The sequence below is a fragment of the Delphinus delphis genome, chromosome 15 (assembly GCF_949987515.2).
Source record: "Delphinus delphis chromosome 15, mDelDel1.2, whole genome shotgun sequence".
NCBI lineage: Eukaryota > Metazoa > Chordata > Mammalia > Artiodactyla > Delphinidae > Delphinus > Delphinus delphis.
Window position 1 is genome coordinate 21,074,866 of NC_082697.1, and position 18,536 is coordinate 21,093,401.

Genomic DNA, 18,536 nt, shown 5'->3' on the forward strand with positions numbered 1-18,536 from the left:
GAGGACAGAAATGATGATCGTTCTAACAACTGCTTTTTATTAGGCCCTTGCCCTGTGTCAAGCGCTTCTCAGGAACTGTTTCATTTAGTCTTCAAAATACCTTCATAAGTTCAGTATTGTATCCTCCCCACTTAACAGATGACGAAACTGAGACTCAGAGACACACTGACTTGCCTAAGGGCACACAGCAAGTCAGTGTGTCCCTTAAACATGGGTTTAAGCTGGGACTTAAACCCATGTCTGTGTGACCCCAAAGCTCATTCCGTGAGCTTCGTTTCCCAGGTTGCCCAGTACAGAGGGTGACCAGAGGAGGGTGAGGCTGCCTCTGCATGGAGGAGTGTTTCAGGGATGACTTTTCTGAGGAAGTGGCTTTTGAGCTGGGTCTTGAGGGATGAATAAGAGTTCAGAGTTCACAGGGGGAGGGGAGAAAGGGTATTCCAGGCAGAGGGACCAGTACAGGCAAAGGCTTGGAGGCCACAGAGCAGGTTCCCGTAGAGGGGCTCCACCAAAATTCTCAGTGTTTGTGCTTTCTCCTGTAGGAGGTCGAGACAGGGCAGGGCGGCCCCTGCTTCTGGTGTCAACCACCAAGGGGCCCTGGGAGGCACCATGGTGCACGGCCTCAGAGGTCACCAAGCTGTTCTCCTACCTGTGCACCATCCCCAGGTAAGGGGCTGGGCTAGCCTGACCACCCCATCCCCCCTCGACCTCTCAGTCCAGAGCCCAGCACCAGGTAGCAGATGGAGAGATCCTTCCAGCCAGTCATCTGTTTCCAGAGCTGGTCCTGAGCCAGATGCTGGGGGGAAAGCAGGACAGCCTTGGTCCCTGCCATCAGGGCGTTCACAGGCTGGCGGGGGAGGTGGATGGTGTGCAAGAAACAGACATGGACAAGCAGCTCTCAGGGGTGTTAATGTGGTGAAGAAAACAGGGATGTTGTAGATCAGTGGTTCTCAAAGTCAACAGGCATCAGAATCATCCAGAGGTCTGTAAAAACAGATGGCTGGGCCCTACCCCCAGAGTTTCTGATTCACTAAGTCTGGATAAGGACTGAGAACATGTATTTCTAACAAGTTTCCTGATGCTGATGCTGCTGGGCTGAGGACACATTTTGAGAGCCACTGTTGTAGAGTGAGAAGCGGGGGGGGCAACTAATTTCAATTGAGAAATCAGGGAAGGCTTCTCTGAGGAGGTGATAATTGAGCTGGCATATGAATTATAAATATTTTTGAACAAATGAAGGAAAAGGTGAATGGATGAATGAATGAATAAGTGAGAGAGTAAAAGAATGAATGAGTGATGAGTGACCAGGCTGATTTCTAACACCTCGCCTTCCCTCCACCCCCCCCATTCGGACTTTATGTTTCACTGGCTGGGGAAGAGGCACCATCTTTCCTCTGAGTCCCAGCCCCCAGCCAGAGCGGTCTCAGAGGTGGTGTTTGCTTGGGACTGTGGCTATAGATCCCAACCTAGAGGTTCTGCTGCTGGGGTAGGGGGTGGAGGGACTGATGGAACCCTTTGGAACCTTCTCCACCCCATAGGAGCCATCACCACCACCTGCTGGTCACTGAGATTTCTCTTCTTGTCCAAAGTGGAGTGGCTTTTCTGGTCTGAGGAGGAGATGGAAACCCCCATTCTGTGCTAAGTGTCATGGTAGACAGAATGCTGGAATCCCACCAACTTGCTGTGTTACCTGTAGGAGGTAACCTCCCCTCTCTGAGGCTTCCCTGAAAAAGGGGGATGACTAAGTGGGCTCTGAGGACCAAGCGTGGTCACAAGAGGTGGGGGTGAGGTGCAGCGTGAACTGTGCATGGGGTTCTCGTATGCTGGGCTGCCTTCTCCACTCCATTGCTGGGCACCTGCCCTGGGCCAGACTTCATGCTGGGCCATGCTAGGGACCCAGATACTCCTATATTGGGCCTTGACCTCTAGGGGCATCCAGGCTGGTAGTGGAGGTAGGTGGAGAAATAAACCTCTCTCCCAGCATGGGCATAGCGAGAGGCAGGTGAGGTGTGGAGCACGAAGTCGGAGCCCTGGCCTCACCTCCGAGAGCCTCCTCTCACTGTCTGCTATAGCACCGCCGTGTGCCTCAGTTTCCCCCCCAGGATAGGGATGACAGCAGACATTGACATGCCTGTTACTCTGCGCAGTCCCTGAGTACTTTACAGTAATGAATCCACCAGTCCTCAGCACAGCCTCCTGAAGCCCGCACGGTTATTATCCTCCCGGACAGGTGAAACAGCGTGCCCGGGTGACTGCCACAGCTCCACCCCCGCACTGGCCACCTCTGGTTTCGTCTGTGAACTGGGTGGTTGTAAGGCTTGAAGGCCGTTGGGGGTTATTTTCCCAACTTGGCTGAATGGTCAGGGCACTTGGAAGCATAGACTCCCTGGCTCCACCCCCAGCCTGCTGGACAGATTTCTTGGGGGGGTGGAGCGGGGGTGGGGGTGAGGAATTGGTATTTTAACAAGTCCTGCAATTGGGCCACTTTGGAAAATCCTAAGGTAATCACTGAAAAGTGCACTGTGAACCCATGAGGGTGTTTTGGCTGCAAGTAACTAATTCCAATTCAAAATGTCTTACCTGCTAAGGAAATGTATCAGTCTATATCTCTGCCTTATGTCTCTTTGTAAGAACTTTTTTACGGAGAGGATATCTTTCCCAAAAGCCCCCAGCAAACATCCCCTCACAGCTCATTGGCCAGAAAATGTCACATGTTCCCTATCTAAACCAATCATTGGCCAGGGGAATTGGGTCTACTGTGGGCCTCAACCAATCAGAAACCAGCCCCTGACGGAGGGGGGACGTGATTATATGGAGGGAATTGGATTCTTGAACAAAGTGAACCTTCTGCCCACACAAAAGGGGTGGATGAAGGTTAGGTGACTCCTACTGCAACTGGGATAGTAACTTATAGTTCATGATTATTAGGGTGTAAGAGAGAGCTGTGTGAGGTACTGTGGGAGTGCCGAAGAGGGAATAACGGACTCTGCCTGGAGAAGAATCATGGAGGGCTTCCTGGAAGTGGTGTGTGTCAGGGGCACAGGGAGGCACTGGAACTTTGTCCCATGGGATGAAGAGTTCACCAGTAAATCCAGGCTTCTAGCAGCCAGTTTCCCTCACCTTCCACTAGGTCCTTCCCCCTCGAGGGCCCTAGTTCATCCAGCAAGACTGTCAATTCTGTTTACCACCCACAGGCCTGAAGATAAAACCAAGGGGCTGGTGGTCGTGATTGATGCCAGGAAACAGCCCCCACATCCTGGTCTGGTCAGTGCCTTGCAGGCCACCCAGGTGAGTGGGAGGCAGACAGCCTCAGCCTCGCAAGTCTTGCGAGCACCGGGGGCCTTAGGATATTCACAGATCCTGAGAGGCTCAGAGCTGAGACCAGGTACCCAGGTAGGGAGTCTTAGCTGCACATAACAGAAACCCCAGCCCAGCCACGCTTAAAGACAAAGGTCATTCATTGGTTTATCTGACTCGACTGTCCGGGAGTTAAACCCAACTTCAGGTATGGCTTGATTCAGGGGCTCAAATAAAGCCACCAAGATCGGGTTTCTATCTCCCTATTTCTGGCCCCATTCTCCTGGGAGAGTGCCCTTCTCAGCCAGGTCCCCCTCTTGGTGGCAGTGTGGTTCCCTGCAGCTCTAACTTCATATGGGCTTTCATTTAAGTCCGGTAGGAAAGAGTGATTCTTTTCCCAGAAGTCTCAGTTTCTTTGTGTCTCCTTAGCCCAGATTCGCTCAGCTGTCCATCCATCAGCCGATCTCTGTGTCAGGGGAATGTGACATACTGATTGGCTTAGGCTTAGCCAATGAACTGAGAATGGGGGAGGGAAGAGATTGCTAACTCACCAGCATGGGCAGCAGCGTAAATGGAAGTTTGGCATATGCTCACCTCATGACCTCCACGCCCAAGTCCTTCTCCCTTTACAGATGGGGAAACTGAGACCCAGAGTGGGTGGGGCACCTGGGAAGTTTGCAGTCCAGCTTGGACCTGCTGTTCTCTTGACTTCCAGTGACTCCCAATAAGTCATTTGACTCACCCTCCAAATACAGATCCAAGCCCTCCATACCGCATAAGGGTCCCAGCCATGGGGAACCCTCACCCCATCCCTGTGGCCCATTTGCCTACGTCTTAGCCGGGAGGCTCAGTGAAAGCCTAGGCGGATCAGCTCTGAAATGATTCTCTCCAACAGACTCTGGTCCCAACCTCCATCCGTGCTGTGCTCTTCCTGGGGGAGCAGGAGGCCGCTCTCCAGCTGGAGGCATCTGACATCCAGGTGAGGGCTGCGGCGGAGGGGAGGTGGGCTGGAGCTGAGCTGGGGTGAAGAATGGCAGAATTCACAAGCTAGGAGAGGCCCTGAAATAATCAAGGGTAGGTCCATTAGATACGAGTCCAGGATGCTACAACTCTACTGCCCAGCCCCCACGGCAAGCATTGCCAAATCAGCCCCAGAATTATTTCTCCCTGGCAACCCTAGCAGCTCCCGGTGGGCACGACCACGTGATTGAGAGCTGCGCGCAGCATGAAACCCACTTGAAAGCTTCATCTTGTCAACCCCTCCTCCCTTCTTCTCAGATGGGGAAACTGAGGTCCAAGGCCATACAGCAAGCTAGAGGGGCCGTTTCCACACCTCACCTGGCCCTTCCTGTATCTCTCTCCCTAGTTTCTCTCAGCATCTCCAACTTAGATGCTAAGTTGATTCAGGGCTTCACGGGAAAGAACACTGCAGCTCCCTTTAATCACTGCCATGTACCACGGTCACGAGCGTGGGCACCCTGCCCTCTGCCCTGTTTCAGGAAATGATTTTATTTTATTTATTTATATATATATTTTTTGCGGTACGCGGGCCTCTCACTGTTGTGGCCTCTCCCGTTGCGGAGCACAGGCTCCGGACACGCAGGCTCAGCGGCCGTGGCTCATGGGCGCAGCCGCTCCGCGGCACGTGGGATCTTCCCGGACTGGGGCACGAACCCATGTCCGCTGCATCGGCAGGCGGACTCTCAACCACTGCACCACCAGGGAAGCCCCAGGAAATGATTCTAAAGGTCTCCTTCTACCTCCTGGTTAACAAAGAGGCACATTGTAAACTAGAGATGTACTTTTCAAGCTTTTAGGTGCCTATGAATTTCTTGGGGATTGTCCAAGTGCAGGTTCTGATTAAGTAGCTCTGGATGGGAGCTGGGATTCTGCATTCTAACGTGTTCCTAAGTCATGCTGGTGCTGCTGGTCCGTGGACCACACTTTAAATACCAGGCATGAAAAATGGGCTCCAAAACGCCACAGAATTCTCCCCATCCCAAGCTTAGGTATCTGGAGCCATTCATAGCATAAAGCCTCAAGCATCACTGCCTGGGGAGATGCAGTCACCTAGTCCCTGCTCCACGTCTTAGGGGATACTGTTAGGATTTGGTGACCTTTCTCAACAACCCCAAGAAGATAGTACCTTGATGGGTCTCCAGAGAACAGTACAATGATTACAAAGAAGTTACAAGACATGGGCCAGCTTCAGTCTGTTTGTTTGATTGCCTGGACAATCAAAGGAGCCCAGCTCAGAAGGAAGGAGTTCCGTCATTGATTAATGTCTGCCTCGGGCACAGGCTAGGACAGTGGCAGTACGAATCCTGTTTATTTGCCATTTCTTACCCAGGGTGTGGTTCTCAATTTTGATTTGTCAGAGTTTCCGGAGAAGATTCCTTGCCCAGAAACCACCTCTTAAAGCCAAGGCCAGTCTTACCCATGGGAAGTGGAGTGGTGCTGGGGCGTGGGTCTGGGCAGGACCTTCTCAAGCATCTGTCTCTACACTGAGTCCCCTGGTCCTTCTGACTTGCTTCTTTGTCTGCAGGTAGAGGTGCTGACCTCACTGAAGGCCCTCAGCCGCCACGTGGACCCCAGCCAGCTGCCCATGGCCCTGGAAGGCCCCTTCCCCTACTGCCACGGTGAATGGGTGCAATTCTTCCAGGTATCTACCATCACAGCCTTCACCCCCCACCCTCACCCCTTCTGTTTCTCCCTTCACCGTCCTGCCCCATGGATCCACTGAACTTATCAGGTTCAAAGACAGTCATTCAACAAGTGTTTACAATGAGGGTGCAGAGTGGAGTGACTAAGAGCTCAAGCTCTGGGGCCAGGAGTCCTGGGTTTCAATCCCAGCTCTGCTGTGTGACCTTGGGTAAGTTACACACCTTCTCGGAGCCCTCTTCCTCAGTGACGAAATGGGGCTGATGTGAGGCTTGAGTTCATGTGTGTAAAGAGCTTAGAAGAGTGTCTGGCACATGCTAAGAGTGATGTTAGTGTTAACTGCAAATACATTTACAGACATCTGCTTTGTGGACACACAAAACTCGGGAAGCTTGGGGTCTGGTGAGGGAGGCAGATGTGCTCCCTTCTGTAAGAGGGAGGAAGTAAGGAAACTTCCAGGGCTGGGCTCCTTTCCTGTGTGACCTCAATCCTTCCTCACCGCAACCCTGCGAGGGGGCACCTCATGCCCAGTTTAACACATGAGGATGCATAGGATAGGCACAACTTCCACAGCCACACACAGGAGCTTATGGGCTTGAACCGCACCAGGACCAGTGCCCATAGTTGCCCGCCCAGGGCTTTCTCTAGACCAGGGCAGCCCGACTTCGGCACTATTCACATTTGGGGTCAGATAATTCTTTTCTGGGGGAGCTGTTTGTGCACTGTCATGTGATTAGCACCATCCTTGGCCCCTACCCACTCTGACAACAGCATCCTCCAAATGATGACAACCAAAAGTGTCTCCAGACATTGCCAAATGTCCCCTGGGGTACGCAACCATCACGCGCGGAGAACCACTGGTCTATAGTCTAACGCGGCTGTTTGCTTATTTGTTTTCGGCCTGGTCCTCTTCTTTTTAAGATTGGGTCTATTTTTGAATAGACCCTGTGTTCAAAATTCAAATGGTACAAAAGGGTATATACTGAAAGAAATCTCTTTTCCTATTTGTCCCACAGGCCCCCAGTTCCCCTCTCCAGAGGCCTCCAATTAATCCAGGGGCCTTTGAACTATATTTTTGCTTTAAAACCTTCCCTTTAAATGAAATCTTACCTATAGAGCCAGCATATAAAACTGGTAATGAGGATGAGTATCGGTGCTATTCTAAGTGCCTGGCACAAATAAACCCATTTAGTCCTCCCACAAGCCTCTAAGGCAGGAAATGGGGAAATGATCCCATTTTGCAGAAGAGGAAGTAGAGGCACAGAGAGGTTAAGAAACTTGCCCGAGGCCTCAGAGCTAGTAAGTGGTGGAGCTGGGCTGAAGTGGGACCCGGAGAGGATGTCCTCTACCCCTGCCCTCTCACCCCCTCCTACCATTCCCTCTCCCACAGGCCTGGGAGTAGGTCAGGCCTGTCTTCTCTTTTTCTCTCTCATTCCCAGCATGAGTGGTTCTCAAACTGTGGTCCCTGGACCAGCAGCAGCAGCGCCACCTGGGAACCTGTTAGAAATGCACACTCTCAGGCCCCACCCCAGAGAAACTAAACCAGAAACTCAGGAGGAAGGCTCAGCAGCCTGCTTTATAACTGACTTTCCAGGGGATTCTGATGCAGCTAAAGTTTGAGAACGACCACCCACGTGTCCTCCTGGTGGGAGGAGGAGAGAGGCACCCTCTTCACTGGCCCAGGCTAACATCCCCACTCTGGCCTCCTTTCCTGCAGAAGCTGGACCCTTTCCTTGCTGACCTCCGCCAGGCCTCCTCGCTGCTAAAGGCTTCCATCAAGGAGTTTGAGAAGGGTGACCCCCCTGGAGGGGTGCAGGTGAGACAAGAGCCTGAGGTGGGGAAACCACACCACATCCCTTATTTCATGGACCAGGGGCTCAGTGAAGGGGCTTTGTTTTCATTCATTCATTCAACCGATATTTACTGGGCAGTCACCATGTGTCACGGCCTGGAGACCCAGCCTGGGGCAAATCGACTTGTCCCTGCCCTCGTGGGGCTCATGGTACAGTGCGAAAGGTCATAATTTAAAAAATAAACAGAAATGGACATGTCATTACAAGTGACGCTGAATGCTGTGAAAGTAAGATTGAGAAAAATGGGGAAGGAGGGTATAGAAGTTGAGCCCTGAAGGATGGGATGGAGCCATGGGACTTGGTCTGTGCTTGGTCTGTTCAGGAAGAGCAAGGAGGCCAGTGTGGAACAGAGTGGGGGAGGGGAAGATAGAATGAGAGGATCTTCTGGATCCACGGGGCTGTATCAGGGAGGAGTTGGGTTGGGATTTGATTCTAAATGGGCAGAGAAGCCGCTGGAGAGTTCTAAGCAGCGGCACTGGGATGATCAGATTGGCACTTTGAGATCCATCCGGTTGTCATTCAGAGAACAGACTGCGGGGGGAGCCAGAGTGCCGCAGAGAGATCAGTGACGCGGCTGGGATGGGCGTCCCAGCAAGAGATGATGGTGCTTGGACCAGTGAGGTTGCCACGGTGACGGGAGGAAGCTCGGCTTGAGGAGATGTTTTAGAGATAGAAAGGAGAGACTTTCTGTAGAACCTTGAACGCCAAACTGGGGGAGTCAGGCGTGATTGGGGTGTGGGGAGCCCTGGAAGGTTATAGAAGGAAAGTGGGGATTGAGCCGCAGGCTACCTCCCTACCCTGGCAGGAGGCCTCCAGGTGTCTGAGCAAGTCCAAGGAGCTGATGGAGGCTGTGCTGAGGGACCCAGGCCTGTTGGGCCTCCAGCGGGAAGGCGGAGCCACCCTGGCCAGGCTGCGACAGGAAGGCAGCAGGCTGAACTTCAACCCAGACATCAGGTACGGACACCAGGCTTTTCCTTCCCCGCCCCATCCTATTCCCCAGACTGGGACTCGGGGCTGGGGTCACTTCGCTGAGAGGACACATAGGGTGGGCTCTGAAGATGCCCAGGATGGGGTGTTTGCCAGGCCCATATCCTGGACTGAGGCCTGATCACGGGCCCCAGCCTATACCTTGGCAAGTCCCTTCTCTGCGGCCCCTCCTCAGTCCAGGCATCAGAGGACAGCACCCCCATTTCTGGTCACTGTCATGGACCAGGGATGCTCTCTGACCCAGACACTGGGCTGAGCCCCTTTAAGAGCCCACCTCTTATTCCTCAAAAGACCATGTGAGGCTCACATCCTCCCGTTTGGCTGATAGATACCTGAGGCTAAGCGAAGGGAAGTAACAGCCGGACCAGCTGAGCACTAACCCCTGCACTGCCCTACCCTTCGTGGCAGGGGCCAGGGGAACCTCGTGCTGTGCCAGGGTCACAGAACCACAGAGCAAGAAATACGCATTCCGAGAAAGAACCAATTTTCTTAAATTTAGGAGTGGGGTGGAGGAGAGGTGCAAGTCAGTAATTAAATCAGCCGGTAGTTGTATATATTTTATCTCTGTTAGAATGAACACTACTACAAAGTTTGCGTAATCCAAGAACATTTTATTTATTTAACCTCCTCCTCTCAATAGCACTTAGCGTGAACACAGCATTGTTCTGAGGGCTTTAAGGATATTAATGTGGTTAATTCCCACCCACGAAGGGGCTCCGAGTATTACCCTCATTTTACAGTGGAGGAGCCTGAGGTTCAGAGAGAGGTTAAGTGACGTTCCCACCAGGGAACGCTGTGGTCCCGCGTGAGCCGCTGCGTGTTTCTTAGGCAGCTCCTGCCTGCCCGCCCGTTTCTCCCTCCCTTTGCCAGACAGACTGGCATTTTCCATCCCATTCACGCACCCTGGGTGCTCACCCCTTCCATGGAAGGGCAGTGACCTGTGGGAAGCTACAGTCAGATAAGGAGGCTTAGGGCAAGGCTCCCTCCGGGAAAACGGGCTCTCCTTCCATCTCCTCTTTTTCCTTTTCCTTCTAAAGGACCCCAAGGGCAGAGGAGGGTGGGGTGGGATTTGAGGGGTGTTGGGAAAGCCCTGAGATTCCTCCTTTCACCCAAGTTTTTCCTGAAATCCCATCTGCATCCCTTCATTTATGTCTTGCTGGCCTTGATCATTTTTTAAAATCACGTGCAGAAAAGGCCGTGGACTGAGTTCCAATTCAGACTGCCATGCGTGTGAGTGAGAACCTCTCTCTGGAGGATCAGTTTTCCTATGTGTAAATGTTTTCCTAGCTGTAAAATAGAGGCCAGAGTGGAGAGGTGTGTTACAGCCACTTGTCATCATTGCAATAGAAATAACAAGCGCTTTGTAAATAAGTTCATTTGTACCATTTTTTTAGATTCCACATATAAGCAAATGAACTTATTTACAAAACAGAAATAGAGTCACAGAAGTAGAAAATAAACCTGTGGTTACCAGGAGGAAGGGGGAGGGAGGGATAAATTGGGAGATCGGGCTTGACATATACACGCTATTGTATATAAAATAGATAACTAATAAGGACCTACTCTATAGCACAGGGACCTCTACTCAATACTCTGTAATGACCTATATGGGAAAAGAATCTAAAAAAGAGTGGATATACGTATATGTGTAACTGATTCACTTTGCTGTTCAGCAGAAACGAATGCAACATTTTAAATCAACTATACTCCAATAAAATTAATTAACAAAAATAAAAGAAATAACGAGCGCTAACAGCACCGTGGGCCAGGCACTGTGTCAAGTGTTTTGAGTGCGTGAGGGCGGGTTTGCCGGGGGCGCTTCGGAGAGCGCTGAGGTCCAGGCCGCTCTCCGGGCAGGACTCCGGTGGGTCGGGGAGGGGCCTGGGCACTGAGATTTTTAAAGCTCCCAGAGCAGGTTCTAATTGTGTTGCCAGGGTTGAGCGCCAAGGGGTTAGATCCTTTAATTCTCACAACCCCCCTGTGAAATGGGTTCTGTTATCCCCATTTTTTATAGCTGAAGAAACGGAGACAGAAAGGTTGAGAAGTTTGCACAAGGTTCTGTTACTAGAAGGTAGCAGGGCTGGGATTTGAACCCAGATCTCTCCAGCTCGGTTCATACCCTCCTGGGGAAAGGCAGGGTCATTTGGTTTCTCGCTGTGTCCTCTGGTCCTCCCAGTCCCACGCAAGGCCAAGGCTGAGGCCCAGAGAGGTGTAGGGACCTGCCCAAGCTCACACAGCAAGTCAGCAGCTGAAATACCCAGGCCACAGAGCTGGTGGGAGCCGCGGAGGCATGCCTATGCTAGGCAGGAGTGCTGGGGCTCCGGGGCAGGGGGTCAGCATCTTGGGTTTTCGCTCACACTCCTCGGCCTCCCAGGAGCCATCTGGCCGAAGCTGCTGCCCTGTACAGCCTCGTGGATGAACAGCTGCATGTCCTCGTCACTGTGTCCAACCACCTCCTGAGGAGGCTGGAGCTCCGCGTCCGCCTGGGCCGCCTGGAAGCTGCCATCCACCAGGTGAGAGAGGAGGAAGCTGGCCCTGGGACGTGACGGGGTGGTGGGCGGCTCCTGCCTCCCCAGGCCCCACCCCAGCCAGGCGCTTTGCTCTCGTAAAACGACAGCAGGCAGGCATTCTTGGAGCACATGACATGCACTCCATAGTGCTTGATAGGTGAAGACATAACTCCAGAAGCTGCATGTTTTAAACACCGACTTTGCGCCAAGCCCTGGGCCAGAGCCTTTGTGTCCATCACCGCTTTCCAACCTCATCCCTTACCAGTGATGTGGGCAAGATGCTAGGATTTCTCCTACTCATCGATAAGGACACTGAGACTGGGAGACATTATGTCATCTGCCCGTGGCCGCACACCTAGGGGTCTGATCCTGGAGCCCACACCTGGCACCACTCTGTCCAACTGTTGATGCCTAGAACCAACGCATCCCTTCGTGCTCTGGGCCGTGGAACAGAGTGTGCCTGGAACCAGACGGCCTGCTTCCAATGCTGGCTCTAGCACTTACTAGCGGTGTGACCCTAGACAAGGTATTTAACTATTCAGTGCCTCGGTTTCCTCACCTGTTAAACGGGGGATAATATTAGTGCCTGCCGCATGGGGCTTTGTGAGGATAAAGTGGGTGCTGCTCTTTTAAGACACCCCAGAATACGAAGAAGACTTCTGCTTATGGGATCGAGAGCCATTTTACCCCCTCTGTCCTTCCTTGAATCCTCACGTCTACCCCATTTTGCCACTGAATAAACTGAAGCCCAGAAAGGAGAAGTGACTTGCGCAGTTCACACAGGGAGTTCATGGCAGGGCCGTGCACCTTCCTCTGGCGCTGTTTGGATGGTGAGAACCACGCCCCACCCCCACCCCAAGCTGTCTCTTCTCCTCCCCAGAATTGGGAGGGTTTCAGTCCAGGCTGGTGGCATAGGCCCAGCCCCCAGATGACTGAGGACAAGACTTCAGCTTCCCAGGAAGGTGGCAAACTGGCGTAAGGATGTCTCCTCAGCAGCCCCTCATGTCCAAACCTCCCTCCCCTGCCCCAGGTCAGCAACTGGATGGAGCAGGAAGGAAGCCAGTGCCTGCAAGTGCTGACCCCCAAGGACGGAAGCTTGGAGACAGTGGAGAAAGCCCACGCAGAGTTTGAGGACTTCTTCCTTCAGGCTGCGGTGTGTTTCTAAAACTGAGGGGGGTGGGGAGCAGATAGAGAGGGCAGGAGATGGGGGTGGCACTGCTGGGGAAAAGTTGCGGAGGCGGGAAAGTGGAAGAAAGCTTCCCAAGACAGTGAGGAGAGCAACTTGGAACACAAAGCATTCAGCTTAGATATTGTCTCCTCCAGGAAGCCTTCCCTGACTACCAAGTACAAAGATGGCCCATCTCAGAATGCCTGGAGGGCTTCTTAAAATACACATTCCAGGGTCCTACCCTAGCCCTACTGAGTCAGCCTCAGAGCTGGGGTGGGGGGAGAGAATCTGCATCCTTGATGTGCTGGGTCCTGGGGCACAGGGTGATTCAGCCTCTGTTTCAGCCCTCGGGGAACTTCCAGGCCAGTGGAGGGCGGAGACAAGATGGGGGGCTGGGGGGCAACAGGGAAATAGCCAGAAAAGGAGAACTGTGGGGACACAGGCGAGGAGCCTGTAACCCAGACTCTGGGGTTGGAGAATTTTGCCAGAAGAGGGTGACGCTAAGCAGAATCCCAGCAGGCAAAGTAAACCCTGGGTTCCCATTTTACAGATGAGGAAACTGAGGCTCAGGAAGTCTCATAACCCGGTAGTAAGGCTGGAGCTGAGTAGACACCCCTCCCCTCCCTGCTCAGGCCCAGTACCGCCGTGGCCTGGAGCTGTGCAAGCAGGCGGCCCAGCTGGGAGCTGCAGCCAGGGCCAGGGAGGCGGGAGGAACAGAGCTCCCGGAGCTGGCAGGCTTCACCTTCACCCAGCGGGCCTTCCAGGCTAAGCTGACCCACTTCTACATGGCAGCCGAGCGGCAACGCACAGACCTGGAGACGCTGCTCCACCTCCACCACTTCTGCAAGAAGGTGAGCCTGGCAGCCCACCTGCATAAACTCCCAGCTCCCCCAACACCTAGGACGTAGGGTGGGGGCAGGGAACAGCCTAGACACAGCACTAGGCTCTTTTCATTCCATAGTCCCGTGAGGGGGAAAACGCGTTACCTGCATTTTCCAGAAGGGAAACAAGGTTTGCAAGGTTAAGTTACCCTCCTTAAACCAGGTCCAGCTAATCCCTGACCCCAGCTTGTCCCACTACACAGGCAGTCTCCCAGTGACCCAGATATCACCTCTCAAAGGAAATCACCTGCTTCTTAAACGTTGAGATTAGGGGAAGGATCCTGGGGATTTCTGAGAATCTGATCAAAGCCATAGACTTTCCCTCCACACATAGACCTCTGCAGGCAACTTCACAGGGTCAGGACCAGGCTCAGAACCTTGATCTCGTCCCACCCCTCTATTACAGTGTTAGGGAAACAGGATCAGAGAAGTACCATCACTTAGCCAAGGTCACACAGCAAGCCATGGCACCATTGTGCTCTTTCCCATGCCCCACCTTGCCCTGCACAGATGCGTTGGAGGAGACAGCTGGGGAAGGAAGGAAGGAAGGGACAGTTGGCTGAGGGCGGGCCCAGAGGCTGCTCTGAGCATCCTCAGAACAGAGGCCTCAGTCCTCACCAGGAACCCAGCGTTTGGCCAGGAGGGAGGAGGAGGGGGTAGGGCTACTGGGGCAAGGGTCGGGGGCCTGGGCAGAGGTGAGTTAGGAAGCAAGAATAACTCCATTGCTTTGCATCTGTCATCTCTTGGAACCCAATGTGGCAAGGTTGACCAACTCCATTGTACAGATGAGGAAACTGAGGGCCCAGAGAGGGGCAGCACCTTGCCCAAGGCCACACAGCTAGAGAAAAGAAGAGCTGGAATTTGAACCCAGATGTGTCCATGTGCTATGTTCTTCTGCAAAGGAGAGCGAAATGACAAGCAGTTCTTGTGTCCAAGCAGACGTGATGACGATGGTGATGAGGGTTAGATGACTATTATGGGGTAGCCCACATTATTGACTGTGTTCACCACGCCAGACCCTCCTAAAAGCACTTTGCATACCTTGCCCGCTTTAATTCTCATCATATCTTTGTGAGGGAGGGGCACCAACATTGTTTCCATTTTACAGATGAGGAAACTAAGGTCCAAAGAGGAAAGTGGCTTTCTCAGCATCCCCTAGCCCGGTTGGTCAAGCAGGATTTGACTTCAGAGCCCCCGCCCCTCTTAAATCCATTTAGCCAAATCCCTTGTCTTTCTGATGGGGAAACTGAGGCCTAGGGGGAGCAAGGGAGCAGCCTGAGAGAGCTGTAACCCAGATGAGACAAGAACCCACACCTCTGGCCTGGGCCCAGTGCCCTCAGCTGCCCCTCGCACTGGCCACTGACGATGGAGCATGGGAAGAGCCTGACCCCAGCCTCCCAGCTGTCAGGCCAGCCCAGCACACAGGGCACCAAGAACGCAGATGCTTTGGGGGCAGCGGGAGGGACTCGATCAACTCACACCTGGGGCACTGGGAGGACAGGCCACTCTGTCTCCCTCAGGCAAGGGAGGTAGATGTGGGCAGAGGCAGCGAAGGGATCCCCCGCGCCCAGCTGTTCAGAAGTTAGAGAGCGAGACAGCAGGAAGATCTGAGACTTAGAGTCAGGGATATGCCTGCATGGGCTCTGTGACCTCAACAGTGGCCTTCACTGCTCTGGGCCTCAGCTCCTTGTCAAGAATAATGATGATAATAATAACAACCAATGCTTAGGTACGGAGTTCTTATTGTCTGCAGGCCCTGTTCTAGTCATTTCACATATGGTATTATGGTCACACCAACCCTGGGAGGCAGGAAGCCCAGAGAAATCAAGTCACTGACCCAGGGTCACACAGCTAGGAAGTGGCGTAGTTGAGATTCGAACCCAGGTCCTCTGGCTCTCGTGCAGAGAAATGAGAATTAAATTAAATGTAAGTAACCCCTCCCCCTGCCCCTACACCCGACTTTGCTCAAATCTGGAATTATTATTTTTAACACTGATGTTAAATTATTGTTTTTAACACCGAGGTACTGCTAATGTTGTCATTAGCAGTAGTGGTAGGAGGAGTAATGCCTCATGGATTAAGGGGTTCTGGAAGCTTCTCTCCCTTGTTTACTAATTTTAGCTGATTTCAGCCCCATCGGCCTTCCCTGGAGAAAGCAAACTGGCTCCAGCACTGAGGCCTTTGCACTGGCTGTTCCCTCAGCCTGGAAAGCTCTTCCCCTCGACAGCACCTTCTCCTCTCTGGCCCAGAATTTTAATCCGCACAGTAAGGGGTGGGGCAAGATGATTTCTGAGGTGTTCTCCACCTCTGTCCAGCTTGGCCTGGAATATCTGGTCCCAGACAGACAGACGGACAGACAGGACGGCTCAGTGCTGGGCTCAGCCCCAGGTGGAGAGCAGGCATGCGGCAGCTTTGGCACTAAATAATAATAACATGATTGTGTCGCTAACGGAGATTTATGGAGCCCTTTCCCAGCCATGAGCTCAATGTGCTTCTGCAAATATGAAGCCATTTATCTAAAGACAAGTTCCCTTAATCCACGGAAAGATGGTTTCCTCGGAGAAAATTGTTCTCCAATCCCCACTGCCTAACAGCTTGCTGTTGGCTTCTAAATTAATGGAGAGAAAGATTATGTTTTTCACGAGCTGCTGGGAACATGTTGGCTCCTTTGCAACCTGCAGACATTTTGTGGGTGAAGTGGGTACAGGCAGGATCCTAAAATGCGGCAGAGGCCCGGCCAGAGCGAGGGGGCCTCCGGGCCTGGGCTGGCTGACAGTCTCACTGTGTGACTGCAAGGGCAGGGCCCTGCCTGGGCCAGTTTCTCCTGTGCAAGGAGGTGCTTGGAAGATACCCTCTTGAGGGCTGGACAGGGCTGAGTTTGAATCCCAGCTCCTCCCTGACTTGCAGCGTGACCTGGGACAAGTGATTTCATGTGTGTGAGCCTCAGTTTCCTCCTCTGTAAAATGGGCTGCTGGTTCAGTGTGATCCTACATGAGATGCACAGAGCCTGGCAAACAGTCAGCGTTCAATAAATATTAGCCAGACTCCTCCCTCAGCACCACTTATGAGGGGTTCATACAATCCGAGAATCACTCAAATTTCCATGATTATCTATCACAACCTCTACTTTACTGAGGGGGAGACTGAGCCCCAGAGAGGGGTGAGTCCTTGCTGGCCCCTAAGTCTGTAAGACTGTGCCTGAAGATCCCAAGGGTGCTGGGGACTGTTTCCCGGTGGGTAACGGAGGGTGGTGTTCCCTGGGGAAGAAAGGGAAATATTGTCATCGTCAGCGGTGGAGAAAATCACAGCTGTGCTAAGAGAGACCCTAACACTGATTGGACGTTTTTGTATTAATTCAGTCTAGCTGTATTTGTTCTTTAAGCCTCCTTTTGGCTCAGAGAGGCCTATCCCTGTCCTCACGGAACCCCCATCTCCCTCTCTTCTTGTCTCCCAGATGACCTGGTTCCACATGGACTGCCAGGACCTGATGGCCCAGCTCAGGCTGGGCAAGGCCCAAAGGGCCAGCCCTGGGGACCAGCGCCGCCTCCACCGCTACCTGCAGCGCCTGGCGTCCGAGTTCCCTGCCGAGAAGCTCACGGCCATGCGGCTGCAGGTGGCCTCTCTGAGCTGGGAGGGCCTGGGCCAGGACCTGTGGGAGGAGGCCCGGGAGAGGCACGAGGAGATCCAGACCCTCCTGAAGAAGGCACTGGGCCACTGTCCATGCCTGGCAGGTCCCCCTTCCCACCCGGCGGGCCGGGAACTCAGAGGGGCGGCCGCCAAGGGCCAGGACCTGAATGGAGAAGTCACTTACAAGGGAAGATGGGACCTGCCCCTCCAGGACTCACTGGGTCTGGATCGTTCGCCAAAATCCTGTTGGCCTCCTCGGGCCCCCAGACGTGTACAGAACAGAAGTTTCCAAGCAGCCCCTCCACCCCAGGAAGCTGGCCAGGCTTTTGAAGCTGATGACGGCAGAAGCCCGCATGGGCCCCTGGATCCTGCCTCTGAGCGTTATCTCACCACCTTCCTTTCCTGGCAGCGGCTCCCCAGGCAGAGTCAGATCCCCCGGCCCACTGGGGGCAGCTTCTCCTCGGAGGGGACAGACTCACAGACGTCTCTGGAGGACTCACCCCACACAAGTCCCCCTGCATCCCTCTAGCTGGGAGTTCCCGTCAATCACACCAGGCTCCGGCAGGGATGGGTATGGTTCGGGTGGGGCCCAGCTAAAGACAGAGCTGGGGAGCCCTGGACCATCCGTCAGGACGTGGCTACTGAGTTTGGCCCGTGCTCGGTAGACAAGAACTCGCACCTGCTCCCGGCCCCAGGAAGCTCTGGGAAGACGCGACTCTCACACATTCAGAATAGTGAGAGTGGAGGGCAGGGCAGGACGCGGAAGAGCGTGAGATTGGCTCCAAAACCCTGGAGTCTCATCGTGGAAAGAGCTGTTGGTACAGATCCTTCCAGAGATCTCCGACTTAGGCAGAACCCCACCTGGGGTTCAGGGGTATGTAAGCTTCCCCTTGGGGCACAAGGGGCAAAGCTGCCCTCATAATAGAACCCAGGGTGGGGAGATTAGGGGAGTGGCTTCCTGTCTTAGGGTCCTACGAAACAGACCACACAAGGATTCAAATGCGCATTTACTTGGCGGAGGAGCAGGGGAGCGAGTCTGAGAAGGGAATAAAGGGGGTGCTGTCAAGTGAATTACCACATGTAATTTATCCACTGACGCCACTGGCCTCGGGCAAAGAGAATCACCTGCTGGAGGCCAGTTAGTGCGCATGGAAGGGGTAAGGGAGGGGGACTGTCTGCTGCATCTCTACTCTGTCACTTGGCTTCTCCAACAGACATGAGCATCAGTCTCAAGTTCAAGGAACCCCAAAGAGGACCACCTCCCTCTCCCATGATCTCTGCCTTCTTCCCCTCCCCACCACAGCTCCTCAGACCCACCCCGAAGCCCGACCTCTCCTTAGGCACAGCCTCTGGTGCCTGGCGTCATCAGATTCTGCTATGGTTGGGGCTGGAGGGTAGGGAGCCTTGTCCCCATCCAGCAGGTGGTGCGGGAGGACAGTGGGAAGAGGCTTGAGATGCTCTGATTTCAGATAGAGCATCTAGAAGACAGCCCAGAGTGACCATGGCTAGCGCCTCCCCTGAATGTCATTATTCTGAGAATGTGCGCCCATCTCTG

The 18,536-nt window shown here is 53.5% G+C and overlaps 1 protein-coding gene across 1 annotated transcript in view; it reads left to right on the forward strand.

Moving 5' to 3' along the window:
* Positions 1-18,001, forward strand: part of KIAA1755 (KIAA1755 ortholog) — a 31,181-nt gene extending 13,180 nt beyond the window's left edge. The window contains exons 5-14 of the mRNA XM_060032944.1: positions 540-663; positions 3,192-3,285; positions 4,190-4,273; positions 5,840-5,956; positions 7,673-7,771; positions 8,614-8,762; positions 11,170-11,308; positions 12,336-12,458; positions 13,106-13,324; positions 16,809-18,001. Of these exons, the coding sequence (XP_059888927.1) occupies positions 540-663; positions 3,192-3,285; positions 4,190-4,273; positions 5,840-5,956; positions 7,673-7,771; positions 8,614-8,762; positions 11,170-11,308; positions 12,336-12,458; positions 13,106-13,324; positions 16,809-17,510 (1,850 nt within the window). The 3' untranslated portion in view covers positions 17,511-18,001. The remainder of the gene's footprint in view (positions 1-539; positions 664-3,191; positions 3,286-4,189; positions 4,274-5,839; positions 5,957-7,672; positions 7,772-8,613; positions 8,763-11,169; positions 11,309-12,335; positions 12,459-13,105; positions 13,325-16,808) is intronic.
* Positions 18,002-18,536: the final 535 nt, after the last annotated feature.